Source organism: Saccopteryx leptura, chromosome 2 (assembly GCF_036850995.1).
Source record: "Saccopteryx leptura isolate mSacLep1 chromosome 2, mSacLep1_pri_phased_curated, whole genome shotgun sequence".
Taxonomy (NCBI): Eukaryota; Metazoa; Chordata; class Mammalia; order Chiroptera; family Emballonuridae; genus Saccopteryx; species Saccopteryx leptura.
The window spans coordinates 335,280,503-335,298,967 of record NC_089504.1 but is presented as its reverse complement, the minus strand read 5'-3'; the positions used below and the strand labels follow the sequence as shown (position 1 = coordinate 335,298,967).

The following is an 18,465-nucleotide window of genomic DNA, read 5'->3' as shown; positions in this document are numbered from 1 at the left end:
TTTCACTAAATGTCTTCCAGTTTGCAGATAAGGAAAGGTATGCACACTAGGTAATTTGCTTAAAAGTCACATAACTTTATTAATCTGAGACAGATTCTTCTACAGAGTATATGGTAATTTCTGGATCCTTATATAATACACTGCCTCTACCTGCAGTTGGCTAGTGACTGTCTAAAAGAGTCACTGTTAAGAATGGAAATGTGTGTGAAACTAACACTGTGTCAACGTAAGTGGAAAATAAATCAACTTTTTTTTTTTTTTTTAATTTTTAGAGAGGAGAGAGAGACAGAGAGAGAGAAGGGGGAGGAGCTGGAAGCATCAACTCCCATATGTGCCTTGACCAGGCAAGCCCAGGGTTTCGAACCGGCGACCTCAGCATTTCCAGGTCAATGCTTTATCCACTGCGCCACCACAGGTCAGGCAATAAATCAACTTTTTAAAAAGGAATTTTTAATGGGATATGCATGTATTAGGTATGTGCATGCATGCATTTGTTAGGGGGAGTGAGGGATGAAGGTGGAAGACTAAAAACCACTATTAAAACCACTGAGGTTTGGCCTGACCAGGTGGTGGCACAGTGGATAGAGCGTCAGACTGGGATGCCAAGGACCCAGGTTCGAAACCCCAAGGTCTCCTGCTTGAGCGCGAGCTCATCTGGTTTGAGCAAAAGCTCACCAGCTTGGACCCAAAGTTGCTGGCTCGAGCAAGGGGTTACTTGGTCTGCTGAAGGCCCGCGGTCAAGGCACATATGAGAAAGCAATCAATGAGCAGCTAAGGTGTCGCAATGCACAACAAGAGACTGGTGATTGATGCTTCTCATCTCTCTGTTCCTGTCTGTCTGTCCCTGTGTACCCCTCTCTCTGACTCTGTCTCTGTAAAAAAAAAAAAAGTAAAAATACTGAGGTTTTAAACTTCATTAAACCCCATTATTTGCTAAATAAATCCATTCGTGTCACACAGCAAAATTTTCTTTAAGACACAAACAAACCACGTTGTAAAAGTTATTTATCATAGAACTTGAAAGATTTATCCGGTTCCTTTTTAACATGGGCTTTTTGACTCTGAAATGTAGAGCCTTGTCCCTATAATGGTAATTGTGCTTATTATTGTCCTTTGTCTAAATTATTTTCTAATTACTCTCTGGCATTCGTTATTCCTACTCATTTTAAGCAAATTAGAACTATTCAGTGATCTAATAAAGAAGTATATGATGTAAAAAGCAAATGAGAAGGAACATCTGTTTACAGAATAATTTTAAAAGAACTTTTAAGAGTGTTCAAGTAAAAATATAACATCCCTTTAGACACACCTCTTTCTTCTTTGAACCAGGCAGGTCAATTATACTTATCTATATACATTCTTTCAAGCTAGAAAATTGGGCCCTGGCTGGTTGGCTCAGCGGTAGAGCGTTGGCCTGGCGTGCGGGGGACCCGGGTTCGATTCCCGGCCAGGGCACATAGGAGAAGCGCTTATTTGCTTCTCCACCTCCCCCTTCCTCTCTGTCTCTCTCTTCCCCTCCTGCAGCCAAGGCTCCATTGGAGCAAAGATGGCCCGGGCGCTGGGGATGGCTCCTTGGCCTCTGCCCCAGGAGCTAGAGTGGCTCTGGTCGCAGCAGAGCGACGCACCGGAGGGGCAGAGCGTCGCCCCTGGTGGGCGTGCCGGGTGGATCCCGGTCGGGCGCATGCGGGAGTCTGTCTGACTGTCTCTCCCCGTTTCCAGCTTCAGAAAAATAAAAAAAATAAAAAACCACAAAGAAAATTGAACATTCCTTCTAAACTTTAACCATATTTCCAAAGACCCTGAATTCGCTTATCAGCTGCTTATCCATATTATTCGCAACTAAGTTACAAAATTCTTAGAGAATCTCATAGTAATTTCCAAAATTCACTTAATACAACTAATAAATGCATAATTAATTGACTAATAACAATCTTTGTATAGGAACAAATGAGTTACCTTTAGTGTGATATACAATAGCAGCCCTCAGGTCAAAAGAACCCCAGCTATCATTCCTTTCTAGGCCTCTCTGGTATCTCTGTTCTTTGGCGGAGCCTAACAAAGTGTTCGTAGGAGACGCCAGAGGATTTTGATTTTCTATCTCGTAGTCCTTTGAGAGAAACACTAAAGCACCTTGACTACTGGTGTCTGCTTTTTGCAGGTCACCTATATGACTGGGTTCCAAGGATAAGGCTCCACTCTCACTAGTAGTCCCAGATTTCAGAATGTTACCCAGAACTTGAGGACTAGTCCGTTTTTCCAGCTCATAAGCCTTGGGAAACACAGGATGCTCAGTTCCTGAGGGGATTATTTCAGCACCCTGTGAAACCAAAGTGGCAGGATATTCCCCTTGAAATGACACCTCCATCACTTTATGATCTGATGACTTCCCAATAATAGTTTCAGGGCCAGCACTGGGCTCATTTATAAATGATAAACCCCACTGATTCTGGAAGATATCCCCCAGGTTTTGCTGATCTGTCTGAGAAGGTAGATCCACTTGTGCTGTGCTCAACAGCACAGTTTGCATATTTGAAGGGTAGATAAAAAGGCTAGACTTAATTTGTTCAACAGCTGCTGAAGTCAGACTCTTGTCCTGGAGAACTGAATCAGTCCCGGAAGAGATAGGTGTTACAGTATTAGCAGCAGTAGTTAGCAGTGGCTGACCCCCTGGAGGAAATACACTTCCATCAGTCCCTGCTAAAACAGGCCCATTAGAAAAGCTGGCCGAAGTAACAGATTTCAGCGCTGACATAGGGACCTGGGATAACCGACTTGAAGACTGGGTCTGAGTTTCCCCAGTAGAAGACGAAGAGGATGAAGATGAAGATGGTGACACAGAAGAGTTCTGTACAGTTTTGTTGAGGTTTTCCTTAACTTTGCTTGCATAACTTATTTTAGGAACTATTTTAGCACTGCTATTGTCCACTGGAAAAACTGGGGGTGGTTTAAATAGGGTCCACGAGTCCTCTTTGGAGGCAACAGCAGAAGCATGCTTTCCTTTGGGTCTGTCATCAAACTTTTTGCTGCTCACGCCAGGTTTGATATCAGAGCTTTTCCGCAGCATATCACCCACAGCAGGTTTTCCTCGACTTGTTCCTCCAGGCCCAGTTTCATACTTCCAAATGGGCTTTGAACCATCCACTCGATTTCCCTTTTGTTCACTATAGTCAGGCTTGAAAGTTTCAAGTCCCTGCTTTAAGATTGGGACACTGGTCTCTTGTTGCATTATTTTGTCCTGCACTAAATTAAGGTTTTCACAACCCTTGGCACTATTGCGCCTAGCTTTCCTTTTTTTAGGAGTGGTATATCCGCTCTCAGATCCACTACCATCATTATCTGCTCCTTTGCCCATATAACCATTAGTAATATAGCCAGAAGTAGTTGTTACAACACCATTTGGAATTGCTATAGTATCACTCTTATCTAAAGACTGGTTCTCTCCAGATTTATTTTCATAAGACTTTCCATTCTTTTTGTCCATACTGTTTTTCTGAATGAAATTCCTTGTTTTAATTCCTGCTTTTCCAAAGGTGCTGGACTTTACAGTCTGTTTCAGATTAGTGTCTACAACTTGTTGGTTGCCATTGAGGACCCTGGAAATAGGGATGGTAGCTTCATCGGAACCCAAGTTCTTTAAAGGTATGTCTCTTTCTCCAGCATTACCATTTAGTTCACCATAACCTAGGGAGGAAAAATAAGTTTTATTATAATATGCAAATTACAGAGGTACTTAACATTTAAAGAATGTTTCTTTACTGTCTGCTAGACACTATGCTACAAGCTTTAGTTTTCTGTTATTATTTCATAGATCTCTGAAGACACTTGTCAACCCCTTTTTACAAATTAGGAAGTTGACTAAGCAAGAGACAGGACTAAGTAGAGACTCAAACCAAATTCCAAGTTCAGAAAGATCATGACTTCTTAAGGAGTATGCCATAATAGCTCTTATCTGGCACAATCAACCTCCCCATCATTCTCACAAGACTGTTATAAAAAAAAAAATTCCTGCTTGACCAGGCAGTGAGTGGCACAGTGATAGAGCGTCGGACTGAGACGTGGAGGACCCAGGTTTTGCCAGCTTGAGCACAGGCTCATCCGGCTTGAATGTGGGATCATAGACATGACCCCATGGTTGCTAGCTTGAGACCAAAGGTCACTTGCTCTGCTGTAGCCTCTCGGCCAAGGCACATATGAGAAAGCAATCAATGAACAACTAAAATGCTGCAACAAAGAATTGATGCTTCTCATCCCTCTCCCTTCCTGTCTGTCTGTCCCCATCTCTCCCTCTCCCTATCAAAAAAAAAAAAAATTTCCTTCACAGTTAAGTGCAGAGCTACCCTTTGGGCAAAATCGTTATACTGGTACAATAATTCTAAGTATTACAGGGAAATTAAAGACTCCCCTTCTATGAAACAATAAATGACTGGTGGTGACCATAAGCAGTTTCTATCACATTTTGTCAAACAAAAATCTAATGCCTGTGAACTTTTTCCAAAAAAATTAAATTCATCTTGACATATCCCAGACATCAGATCATACTTTTAGTATAAAACCAAAACACACACACCAATGTCTCTAACTCTTAAAAGATACTTTCTTCATTTTACATTCGGATATACAGACTTTGGAGAAATTAATAAGTAACTTGCCCAAATCACAAAGTGGAAGAACTGGAAGTATGAACTCCAGTCTGTCTGGAACATGGTTTCCTATCACTGTGTCATAGTGCCTAAGAATAGAGTTAGTATATGACCCAGCAATCCCTCTACTGGGTATCTACCCAAAAAACTAAAAAACACTTGTACACAAAGACATATGCACCCCCCCTTGCTCATCACAGTATTCACAGTGGCCAAGACATGGAAAACAACCAAAGTGTCCTTCAATAGAGGATTGGATAAAGAAAATATGGTACATATATACAATGGAATACTACTCAGCCATAAGAAATGATGAAATTATTGCCATTAGTGACAATGTGGATGGACCTTGAGAATATTATGCTAAGCAAAATAAGTTAGAAAAAGCTAAGAACTATATGACTTTACACATAGGTAGGATATAAAACTAAGATTCATGGACATAGACAAAAGTTATGTGGTTACCAGAGGGAGGGGGTAAAGGGGTCCAAATATATGGTGATAGAAAGACTATGGGTGTGGGCACACAATACAACGAATAATTCACATGCTATGAAAATTTATACCTAAAATCAGACAAAAGTGAAGTGGTTACCAGAGGGAGGGGGTAAAGGGGACCAAATATATGGTGATGGAAAGACTATGGGTGATGGACACACAACGCAATGAGTAACTCACATGCTATGGAAATGTATACCTAAAATCTATGTGTTCCTATGGATCAATGTCACCACATTAAATTTAATTTCTAAATTAGAAGATATCTATTAATAAACAACAACTCAAAGAAAAGTAACTAATTTAAAAAGTATTATGGTATTCAAGTTTAACTTAAGACCTTCAATTGCCATAAACAATTTATTACTATAGGTGACTCAACTGAGTCAACAACCTTTCCCATTTCCTTACTAGTAAAATAGTGATATTAGTTATATACCTTTCTATGAAAAGTTCCCAAAATATCTTGAGGCCATTAGAAATAGATATACAACAGAAGGATATACAAACATATTCAGGGGGCTAGGGGTGGGACTCAGACAGGAAAACCAAGCAATCTGCCTTTGTCCCTTTTGTTCATTCTACTGGACTTTTCATCTGTGAAGATTAAAAGGCACATGAGCTTGTAGTCTTGTTTTGAAATTTTGTTTTAGTTTCCAATATAGTAAAAATCAATAGCTATAACCCACATTAAAAGCTCTTTGCATATTTTGAGAGAATAAGAAATATTAAGATTTTTTTTAAAGTTTGGGAAGCATTGTTTTAAAATACCTTGATGTGAAATAGAACAGTCTGGGGAGATTTACAACAGGGCTTCTTTTTAAGTCACTTGTTCTACATTAGAGCAAAAGGTGAGAACATTAAAAAAAAAAACTTTCAGGAAATAACTCAAGATATTTCCTAAGAGTGGCACAAAACTTGTACCATGAGAATATAATCTGTCAAAGTTATTTATTTATTTATTTTTTTCCATTTTTCCAAAGCTGGAAACAGGGAGAGACAGTCAGACCGGGGACCGGGGTCCACCCGGTACGCCCACCATGGGGGGACGCTCTGCCCACCAGGGGGCGATGCTCTGCTCATCCTGGGTGTCGCCATGTTGCGACCAGAGCCACTGTAGCGCCTGGGGCAGAGGCCAAGGAGCCATCCCCAGCACCCGGGCCATCTTTGCTCCAATGGAGCCTTGGCTGCGGGAGGGGAAGAGAGAGACAGAGAGGAAAGCGCGGCGGAGGGGTGGAGAAGCAAATGGGCGCTTCTCCTGTGTGCCCTGGCCGGGAATCGAACCCGGGTCCTCCGCACGCTAGGCCGACGCTCTACCGCTGAGCCAACCGGCCAGGGCTCAAAGTTCTTAACTTCTGTAAAGTTGTATTTTATTTTTTGGCTGCTGAAAAAGCTGTCTTGGCCAATCAGGTCAAACTTGGTAGACATATTCTAACTATGAAACAGTACAAAGATCACTGCTTAAAGTTTTTCTAAAGTGTTCTTTTATTTTTCTTTAGAAAAGCAGAAAGTCCTAATATAGAGGCTCTCAACATTTTTAACAGATGTAAGTTTACCCATGTACAACTCTAGATCAAAGAGAAGAACTACACATATAGCCCTTAACATGCTACCAAAGGCTTGTAACCTTGGGCCCATTAGTCGTAACTTCCCAGATCTAAAAGCAGTCTTAAACATCAAAAAAATATATCATTGTCTAAACTATGTTGGACCAAAGCCAAGACTTTTAAGAACTAGAATAATTTTTTTAAGATTACTAATATTTAGTGGCTCTGATATCAGAAATCACCAGTTAAAAAACAACTCAGCTACTATGTTTCTACCTCCAGTTTTAATGACAAAAAGTTTCTCATTTAACTATACAAAATTTTTCCATACTAACCTTGTTGGTATGCAAAAAGTCTGCTCAAGACACTTTCTTTTTAAAATTTAGGTATTTTAAGAAAAATGTAAACATCAAAATTACTGAGAAACACTCCCCCCCCTCCTCCTAGTACTTTTATTATTTAGGGTTGTTATAGTAAAGCATCTAACCCTACTTCAAACAGACTAGGCAAAACTTGAGTCCTGATAAATCTAGATTTTGGATTAGAAACTGATATCGAGCACATTTGGCCCTCTCTTGCGCCCTCTCCTGGATAATAAAAATCTTCCTCTTTATAGGTCTCTACTCATAAAAGCCCCCCTCAACATAATTGCAGATACATTTCAAAAATCCTCCTAAGTTTTCTTAGTAAATTAGCATTATGCATGTTGAAACAACAGTACTGTGAAACGGCACTCATGAAAAACTGCTCATCCCAGCTTTCCTTCTTTATCCCCTCTTGTAATGAGACATAATGACTTGAAGGATGCCACTTTGAATGGTTAAGGCTGCTTCTATATGTAGAGTCCTTCAAGAGTATATTAATATCTGACTGACAAAATACTGTTCCATAACATGACCAGAGAGTCCAAGCAACCATAATATAGTAAGATTTTCTCATCTTTAAGTTGGAAAAGACCATAACATGAAAAAGACCAGTGTTGTAGTTTTTAAATTGTTTCAAATCCTTAAGATTAAACACATGTATATGCTCATTTCTACCTTACACCATCAGTCCCCTACCACCGCCCAAAATGCAAAGTGACATTTCAATTTCAGTCTTCAAGTCACATTAAGTTTGCAAAGGAAAAGCAGTTTTTTTCCTGCTCTCAAAAGCTGCATGTATCCATGTGACATGCTGGGTTTAACATTCATTTTCTTACCATTCTTTTCATTTCTCTTCAATGTATATTAAGAACCTTAAAAAAAAAAATCTGTGTGGTCATAAACTTTTAAATTAATCTCTTCTCAAATATTTTCTAAAATGACTTTTACCTTCAATTTAACATTTGTTAAAAGCAAAAGTTTTGTGATCAATATAGACTTGAAAATGGGAAAACACCTTCCCTTTCTACGTGGAAAAAAGCCTCATCCGAGGCAAAATGGTAGCGAATCTACCTCACGGATGAGCCATCTCGGTTCACCCTTAAGGACAAAAAACAGGGGTCAAGAAAACTTGCCCTCTCCCCCATCCAATCAAACATTTTTCAATTCTTTCTCTCAAAAACACTAGCCAAGCCCAGGAGGTAAATGGGGTGGGGATGGGAGTGGGGGAACGATACACAACAAGCTATTCTTGTAAAAATGAGATGCTAGAAGGAAAGGGCCCAAGTGAAAGCCTGAGAGGCGGAGTCGTGAGCGAACCTGGCAGGAGAGGAGGTTTCTGTGGCAGAAAAACTCGTGACCCGGGAGCCGGGATCCCGCTGGGTACCCCACCCGGCCTTCAGGCACCGCCTCTACGCAAAATCTATACCCCTCACCCCCAGTCCTCCGGCCCGCGGAGCGCCGCGGCCGCCGCCCGCGACCTCCTTCGCCCTGGGCTACCGGCCCCGACCGCCTGCGCCTCACGCCGCACCCGAGAGCGGGAAACGCGGCGGCCGGCGCGCGGGCCCCGGCACAGGCCGCTCCCCTCGTGGCCGTTTCCCTCCCCCACCCCTCACCCCAGGGACCCGCCCGGGGCCGCGCGGTCGCCACCGGGTTACACAACCCGGCCGGCGGCGGCGGGGGGAGGGGCGGCGGCGGGCCGGGGGCAGCAGCGCCCCCGCACTACAAAGGGCAAAGCGACCGCGGGTGGCGATCCCGAGACACCGGCTCCGCCGCGCCGGGTGCCTCTCGACACCCTTCCCCCCCGCTCCTCAGTGGGCCGGAGTCGGTGACAGGAATCGGCTTCCAACATGGCGGACAGGAAGCGGCCCCGCGAGGAGGAGAGAACATTCCAGCCGCGCCGGCTCTGGGGGGGAGCGGGCCCTAGGCGCCGGCAGCGGGAGGAGCCGCAGGGTCTGACTGCGGGGTCCGCTGCCCACAGGGGGCGTCTGGAGGTGGGATGCGACCCGAGAGGTGGAGTCCCAGCCGTCCCCCCGCCCCGAGCCGGGGAACCCCAAGGCCACAGGTGGGCTTGGGGTGGAGGGCGCGGGAGGGCACTTCCTCAACTCTGCCCACCTACCCTCTCCTTGCCGCCTGCAATAGGGTCTCGCGACACCACCGGCGTCGGGATTCGCTAGGCCTTCCTGAGTTACACCCCGAAGGGTTTGGGGGTGCTACGTTCGCCCCAACTCACAGTTCCCAAATTCAGGTCTTCCCAGGGCCACAGGAAGGTTCAAGGGAAAGGAATAAGGCGGCCCGGACTTCCGAAGCCAACCCTGCGGGTCTCCCTCCAGCCCGGGCGGGGGCCGGGAAGGTCACGCTGGCCTAGTTGGGCCTCTCCCGCGTTGAGGGGAAGAAGGCGCTGCAAACCCCGCGGCCTAGCCCGAGCTGAGAGAATGAAAGGGGGTTCCCTCAGAGCCGCAGCACAGACAGACGGACACCCCCACCCCCACCGGGGCCGCGCTCTCCAGGTCCAGCCCCACCCCCATCTCCTCTATCCCCTACCTCCATTCCCCTTCCCCCACTCGTCCTCCCTCACAGACCTGTTTTTTTCTTCGGCGTTTCCTGGTGCTGCTGGAGGGCGTGTTTCTGCTCATGTTTCAGCGGCTTTGGCTGGGCCTTGGGGCTGCCCTCGACTCCATGCTGCAGGTATTGGTGATGATGGTGGTGATGGTGGCTGTGGCTATGGTTGTAGAAATAATAATGGTGGTGGTGGTGCGGCGGCTGCTGCTGCGGCTGCTGCTGCTGCTGTTGTTGCTGCGGCTGCTGCTGCTGCTGCTGCTGCTGCTGCTGAGGGTGATGGTGCGGATGATGGTGGCTGTGATGGTGCTGAGGCTGTGGCTGGCCGGGCTTCTCCTCCATTGAAAGCGGCTGGGACTCCCTAGCTGAGGCTGCGGGCTGCTGCACCGTCAGGATCTGAGACTGCTTCCCCGGGCTCACTCAGTATATCTGAGCGCGTCTCGCCAGCGCACTGGTTAACCGAGCGATTTTGCGAGATTGGCAGCCGCGCTCCAACAATCAGGAGCCACGCTGCGCCGCAGGCCCCGCCCGTAGCCCAAAGCCTCTTTCCTTCCCCTTCGCCGAAGCCGCCTGGCCAACGCTACTTACCCTGTGCAACCTCACAGGGCTGGGCCTTCAACGTCAGCACTATGGCTCTCTCTTCTGTCGCTTTCTCTCCTTCACCGCTCAATCTGCAAACAGCACTTTCTACACTCCTCGCTGGCAAGCAAGCTCAAGTCGAATTTAGCAGATTCCACAGGCGATTCCACTGGCTCTGCAAGCCATCTATTGGTTTTGCACCTCCTAGAATCTGCTTTAAAAAACAAATCCTTTTCCGGGTAACCGGAGGGGAAGCTTAGTTCCCTTAACCCTGAGACCACTAAAAGGGCAATACAAAAAGAGAAATAAATACATTTTTAAGATTACGAGAGCGTCGCAATCAGTAGATCATTTTGTATTCTGGATTAATTTTGCTTTGTATTCATATGCTAATCTCTTCCTTTCCACGAAGGGATTATAAAGTAGCACAATGGGGTATCTGTGTAATTTTCTAAAAGAGCACAAAGGGTTTGAATCACTGTTTCTTTGTAGTAGTTGGAGGCAATAGAGAGCGGGAGGAATGAAAATCTACAATCCACACAGAATTAGTTGTGTGGGGGGTTTTTTGTTTGTTTTTTTCTGTGCAGGTGAGGTTAACTGTGGAACCAGGTTAGGTTTTAGAATATGAAGTGTTTCAAGAGCCAAAGAAGAAGGAAAAGAGCACTTTAAAAGTTACGTTTTGAAAAAACGATTTGCATTTAATACTGTCGCGTTTTGTAATTTTGCTGTAACTTAGCCTGCATTATTTCAGCCTGATTTTTAAAAGCAAATGTTAAAGTCGAAATAGTGATCACTCACTCAGTAAGGAAGTAAAGGATTATGGTGGGGAGGAGCACAGAAACAACCTCTGATAATATTTTATTTTTTGACCTGGGAGATAATTACACAGGGGTGGGCAAAAGTAGGTTTACAGTTGTGAATATGATTGAAACAGTTTATTCTTGTATTATTTGCTACTGTATTTATTATTATTAACTAGTTTTGCCCACCCATGTATATATTTGCTTTAAAATTATTTCTTAAACTGAATATGTATGTGTGTATAATAGTATTTAAATTATGAAAAATACATATGATAAAATTTACCATTTTAACCACTTTTAGGTATACTGTTCTGTAGCAGTTAAGTACATTTACATTGTTGTGCAACCATCACCACTGTTCATCTCCAGAAGTTTCTCATCAAACTGGAACTCTATACCCATTAAACAATAACTCCCCTTGCCCTCCTCCCCCACCCCCCTGATATCCTCTATTCTCTTTTCTGTCTCTGTGATACCTCATACATATAGAATCACGCAATATTTGTCCTTCTGTGTCTGACTTAATTCACTTAGCATAATGTCTTCAAGGTTCATCTATGTTATATCAGAATTTTCTTTCTGTTTAAGGCTGAATAATATTCCATTACAGCTTTGACCTGTGGTGGCGCAGTGGATAAAGCGTCGACCTGGAACGCTGAGGTCGCCGGTTCAAAACCCTGGGCTTGCCCAGTCAAGGCACATATGGGAGTTGATGCTTCCTGCTCCTCCCCCCCTCCCCCTTCTCTAAAATGAATAAATAAAAATAAAAAAATAAAAAACCTTTAAAAAAAAATTCCATTACATGTATGTTTTGTTTATCCATTCATTCAGAATGGACACGTGGATTGTTTTCTCAATGTATATTTTATAATTCTTTTAAATATAGCTTGAATTCTTACAGCAGGACAACATTAAAGAACCAATGATGCTTAAAAGGAAGAGTTTGTGTTCTGAAATCAATGAAGATCAACATAATACCATAATTAAAAGGTAAAATCCACCAGACCAGGCAGTGTCGCAGTGGATAGAGCATTGGATTGGGATGCGGAGGACCCAGGTTCGAGACCCCAAGGTTGCCAGCTTGAGCGCGGGCTCATCTGGTTTGAGCAAAGCTCACCAGCTTGGACCCAAGGTCGCTGGCTTGAGCAAGGAGTTACTTGGTCTGCTGAAGGCCCGCAGTCAAAGCATATATGAGAAAGCAATCAATGAACAACTAAGGTGTCACAACAAAAAACTGATAATTGATGCTTCTCATCTCTCTCCGTTCCTGTCTGTCTGTCCCTATCTATCCCTCTCTGACTCTCTATCTCTGAGAAAAAAAAAGGTAAAATTCTATTTCGAACAGCAAATGTCACTGAATCCAAACAACCATGATGAGACTATGACCTATTCTATGTGTTGAGAATTTGCACTACTAAATTTTAAAGAAAGATCCCTTTGTCATGAGTGTATGTTTACTCAATTTTTTTTTTTTACTTTATTTATTGGTTTTACAGAGATAGAGAAAGGGGAGCATGGAATGGGAAGTATCAACTCATAGTTGCTTCATGTTAGTTGTTCATTGCTTGCTTGTTGTATGTGCCTTGACCAGGGAAGCCCAGGGTTTCGAACCGGCAACCTTGGCATTCCAGGCCGAAGGTTTATCCACTGCGCCACAACAGGCCAGGCTGTCTACCCAATTTTAAGAGCTAAAACCCCAATAACAATATATCATGATGTTAGTCAAAAAAGTTTGTAAATATGATATATATGTTTGCTTGCTTATAGTTTGCATTGGGTGTGGGTGACAGGCTATAGGCTGGCAAGGTCCTTATAGCCTAAGGCTTGGTTTTAAGACTAAGCCTTTCCCACCCTTTTAATACTAAGATCTTCTCAAAACTGAGCTTTTCCCCACACCCTTGACTATTGCATGATGTGGGGTGGTATACTCTTATGAGGAATCCCATTTATGCCTCAGATGAATGGCTTTGTATCACAGACTTCCTTATTTGTAAATTGGCTTAAAGGCTTTGATTTCTACACTTGTAGGATAATGTACACCAGGGCTCTCTCTCTCAGATCCTTTCATCAGCATTGCAGAGGAGAGGCAGCCAAGATGGCGGAGTGCTGAAGGAGAAGCCAGTTTATGCAGAGTTTGTGCAGAGAAAAGGAGATGGGGAACAGAGGTGAATAAGGTTGATGGGGCCTTTGATTCTAGGAATACTCAGATGAGTCATTGGCTTTGGGAGCCCTGAATGGAAAAGGAGGTGTTTTCCAACTATGTGTATTTCCTCGCCCTCTAGGTGTGAGCTAGGGTTAAAGGTAATGGCCCACCAGTTCTAGGCTGTTGTTTCATTACCATCTGTCCAAATTCAATGCGAATCTTCACCGGTCAGGCAGCTCTGATAGTGGCCGTGGCTACTGGCTTTACCCTGACAAGTCTTTGCCATTGAGTAGTAGTCCACCACTTTCTATCTACGTATTAAAAAATAAATAAAAGTAGCCTGACCAGGTGGTGGCGCAGTGGATAGAGCATCGGACTGGGATGTGGAAGGACCCAGGTTCAAGACCCCGAGGTCGCCAGCTTGAGCGTGGTCTCATCTGGCTTGAGCAAAGAGCTCACCAGCTTGGACCCGACGTCGCTGGCTCCAGCAGGGGGTTACTTGGTCTGCTGAAGGCCCACAGTCAAGGCACATGTGAGAAAGCAATCAATGAACAACTAAGGAGTTGCAACGCACAACGAGAAACTGATGATTGATGCTTCTCATCTCTCTTCGTTCCTGTCTGTCTGTCCCTGTCTATCTCTGCTTCTGTAAAAAATAAATAAATAAATAAAAGTACATATAGCATTTAATATTACTAATGCTTTATATTCTTTTGCTGATTTAGACATTTAGTTGAAAGGCAAGAATTCCTGAGTTCTAACTTCTGTTTTTACATTTTCTACTGTGGTAAGGTACCAAAGAATTGCAAAAATTAATACTAATATTTTAGGACGAAAAGTCAGGCTTCTTGCCCCATCCTTTATAGAATGGAGGGAGAAGAATGCAGAAGATTTCTGGCTTGCAAGGACAACTGGGTCATTTAGTTTAACTATACAGTAGTTCTCTGAAAGGATAAAGGTTATCTGAAGAACTTCCTTTCCCTTTCAATTAAGAGACAAAATTTACATACCACCCTACACTGATTTTAACTCTTTCCTCCCTTCCTGGAATCCTGAGAGTAAGGTATACTTCTAGGCAAAGGAGCGGAGATAGACACAAAAAGATTTATGAATGTCTTTGATATGTAAAACGGCATCACTATTGTATCACCTTGAAAGTTTTAATGTTTTTATACATCCTCTAGACCAGGGGTAGTCTACCTTTTTATCTCTGTTATCTACCACCCACTTTTGTACTTCTGTTAGTAGTAAAATTTTCTAACCGCCCACCAGTTCCACAGTAATGGTGATTTATAAAGTAGGAAAGTAACTTTACTTTATAAAATTTATAAAGCAGTTACAGCAAGTTAAAGCATATAATAATAATTACTTACCAAGTACTTTATGTCGGATTTTCGCTAAGTTTGGCAGAATAAATCTTTATAAAACAACTTACTATAGTTAAATCTATCTTTTTATTTATATTTTGGTTGCTCCACTACTGCCCACCATGAAAGCTGGAATGCCCACTAGTGGGCGGTAGGGACCAGGTTGACTACCACTGCTATAGACCAGTGTTTTTCAACCAGTGTGCCGCGGCACACTAGTGTGCCGTGAGACATGCTCAGGTGTGCTGTGGGGAAATTAAACATGGGTCCCCAAACTACAGCCTGCGTGCCGGATATGGCCCGCGGAGGCTATTTATCCGGCCCGCTGCCAGCCGCCTTCATCTGAACATAAACATTCCCCTCACAATCCCTCCAGCCATCAGCGACAGGAAGAGTGGAGGCACAGGGAACACTCACTGACCAATCACCTTGTAGGATTCATCCCGGCCACTAGTGATGAACCAATAGTAGGCTGCCTCTCATCTACACCCAGGAAGGTCCCCGCTCGGGCTGCGTACTTGTCATTGTGTGGCCGCGGCGAGTAGTTGAAGCTGCTACTCCTCCCCATGGTCCCAATATCTAATCCTGGTCAGGACTGGAGGTAAATGTTGCCACCACTAGATGAAGCCTCAGCCTCAGCTGGTTATGTCTATCCTGATGGTGTATATAGATATTTGACCTTTTTCTTTTTAAAAGAGGCCCCCACAGAGGGTGATATACAATGCATCACAATGTTATCTATATTGTATATGGCCTCCTGAAGGGTCATCTTCTTAAAGAGCTCAAATCTCTATATACACCATCAAAACAGACAGAACCAAGGTCCCTGCACCCAGCTGACCATAGGATTTGAACCCACAACCTCAGGGAGAACTCTAGTATTTATCAGAATCCTTACCTAGAAAGCAAACTTCTCAATCTGACAGTAGAGATGCTCTGAGGACTTGTGATGTTACACAAGTACCCAACATTTTCTAAAATTGATTTTGTCCAGTCTCTATATAGAGAGAGTATTTGCCAAATTGATTTGGACCCACAACCTTGATGAAAGCTCCAGTATCTATTAGTGGGACTGTATATATGAGGGGATACATGGGACTGTATATATGAGGGGTTACATGAGACTGTATATATGAGGTTACATGGGACTATATATGAGGGGATGTTACGTGGGACTGTATATGAGGGGATGTTATGTGGGACTGTATATATGAGAGATGTTACATGGGACTGTATATATGAGGGGGTTATCCTTTTTTATTTAACTTTTTTTTAATAAATGTAATTTATTTAAACTTTAAATAAATTCTAACAGTTAGAGTGTCATTTTGTATCATTTTTGTAGGTGGTGTGCCCCAGGATTTTGTAAATGTAAAAAATGTGCCACGGCTCAAAAAAGGTTGAAAATCACTGCTCTAGACAAATGTTATAAACTTGTTAATGATTATGTCATGCTGTCATGCCACCCCACCAAGCTGTATGTGGTCAAGGGTATATAACCAGCCTCAGAGTTATATTCGAGACTGCATGATTTAGGTCAGCTATACCCCATGTTAGTCATATGCAGCTGGCTTAATCAATAAAACTCCTCAAAAATTCATTAGGATTTGGTGTCTCTACGTAAACCAGAGGAAGTAAGGTATGGTACTTTACAACACTACATTATAGTTGCAGTCAAACCAAAAGTACTTATTCTGAGTTTATGATTTATCACACCTTAGCCTGCCTTAGTTTCTTCACATATAGTTGTATGAAGTTTAGGAAAATAAGCCTTGCTCACAGATGTTCTAGTTACTATGAATGTTGCATTAGTAGTATGTATGTAGCAGTTTGGAGAAAAGCTTTTGATATAATGTAAGAAAAAGTTATATTAAATTCTGTGTACATTAAGATCATAACCTTGTAAAAATATGAATGCTTTAATAAGTATGGAAATACAACAGTAGAACATATTCTTTCATCTGATTTTTCTAAAATAGTTTTATGTAAAATGTTTTTGAGATTTGTCATATATTTGAAAATAATAATGCTATAATATCAAAATTCTGTGAAAAGAATAATTTTAAGCATATTTTTATAAAATTCAATCTGCATAAGGGAAAAAATACAATACAGAAATACAGCATAAGTCAGGTGAAATTATGGGTGCTTTTTTCCTTTTATCTATTTTCCAAATATTCTGTTATGTAGTTGTTACTCTTCATAACAACATTTAAATTGTTTTTATTTATTGATTTTAGAAAGAGAGAGAGAAACATTGATTTATTGTTCCACTTATTTATGCATTCATTGGTTGTCTCTTGTATGTGCCCTAACCGGCAATTGAACCCTCAAGCATGGCTAACCAGCTGACCTTCCTGGCCACAGTGCATGATAACATTATTATTATTTGGGGAGGGGTATTTTTCTGAATTTATGTGTGTTTTTTTGTTTTTTTTTTGTACTTTTCTGAAGCTGGAAACGGGTAGAGACAGTCAGACAGACTCCCACACGCGTCTGACTGGGATCCACCCGGCACGCCCACCAGGGACGATGCTCTGCCCACCAGGGGGCGATGCTCTGCCCCTCCAGGGCGTCGCTCTGCCACGACCAGAGCCACTCCAGCACCTGGGGCAGAGGCCAAGGAGCCATCCCCAGCGCCCGGGCCATCTTTGCTCCAATGGAGCCTTGGCTGCGGGAGGGGAAGAGAGAGACAGAGTGGAAGGAGGGGGGCGGGTGGAGAAGCAAATGGGCGCCTCTTCTATGTGCCCTGGCCGGGAATCGAACCCGGGTCCCCCGCATGCCAGGCCGACGCTCTACCGCTGAGCCAACGGGCCAGGGCCGTATTTTTCTGAATTTAGAAGTGGGGAGGCAGTCAGACAGACTCCCGCATGCGCCCGACAGGATCCACCCAGCATGCCCACCAGGGGGGCAATGCTCATCTCATCTGGGGCGTTGCTCCACTGCAACCAGAGCCATTCTAGTGCCTGAGGTGGAGGCTATGGAACCATCCTCAGCGCCTGGGCCAACTTTACTCCAATGGAGCCTTGGCTGTGGGAGGGGAAGAGAGAGAGAAAGAAAGGAGAGGTGGAAGGGTGGAGAAGCAGATGGGCACTTCTCCTGTGTGCCCTGGCCAGGAATTGAACCTGGGACTTCCACTTGCCAGGCCGATGCTCTACCACTGAGCCAGCCAGCCAAGGCCAATAACATTATTTTTAAAAATTAAAATAAAAATTGAGTTTTTTTGAAAATCATTTTACACCACATTTTATCTACAGCAAATGCGGGAAGTTATAATGGAGACACAGGAGGTTCCCTTATATGGTAGATTAATGTTTTAACTATTGCTGTAATCATAATAGCTCATGTTTATTGAGCATTTACTATTTTTCTAGAATTGTGCCAAGTATTTTATCTTTGTCTTCATCTGTAATTCTTTGAGATGGATATTAAGTCCATTCTACACATGAGAAATCTGAGGCATGAGGAAGTTAAGAGGCTTGCTTATAATTTAAGAGCCACCAAGTTTATAGTGGGGCCTGAAAAAGATTCCAGATCATCTGGATAGAAGGAATTTCTAACACTATTGAAGTGTGATGTAATTAACACTAGGACCCTGGACGGACCCTAGAAATGGTCTTTTGAAAGACCTAGACATTTTTTCATTATTGTGTACATTTTTTAAAGTGACAATTTTGTAATTTTTTCCTCAATGAGAACCCCCCAAAACCTGGGTTTACTCCTGTTAACAGTCATTTGGGATCTGACTCAGAACTGTTGTAATTTCCATAATACTTTAAAAGATTACAGTCATATTTTGTAACAATATAGAAAATGGTTGACACTATAACTCAAGTGACAAAAGCAAAATAAATTACTGTATATATTATGATTACTTATAAAATATCAATTCAAGGACTGTGAGGGAACTTGAAAAATGAAAGCAATAAAATATTTTTATTCATTTGTTCATTCATAAATATTTATT

At 43.0% G+C, this 18,465-nt stretch overlaps 1 protein-coding gene across 1 annotated transcript in view; it reads right to left on the bottom strand.

Annotated features, from left to right (window-relative positions):
* The window catches only part of NUFIP2 (nuclear FMR1 interacting protein 2), a 31,705-nt gene extending 21,635 nt beyond the window's left edge, over window positions 1-10,070 (bottom strand). Inside the window, exons 1-2 of the mRNA XM_066363619.1 lie at window positions 9,630-10,070; window positions 1,957-3,681 (exon numbers count right to left, since the gene is read on the bottom strand). Of these exons, the coding sequence (XP_066219716.1) occupies window positions 1,957-3,681; window positions 9,630-9,948 (2,044 nt within the window). The 5' untranslated portion in view covers window positions 9,949-10,070. The remainder of the gene's footprint in view (window positions 1-1,956; window positions 3,682-9,629) is intronic.
* Between the last annotated feature and the right edge of the window lie 8,395 nt (window positions 10,071-18,465).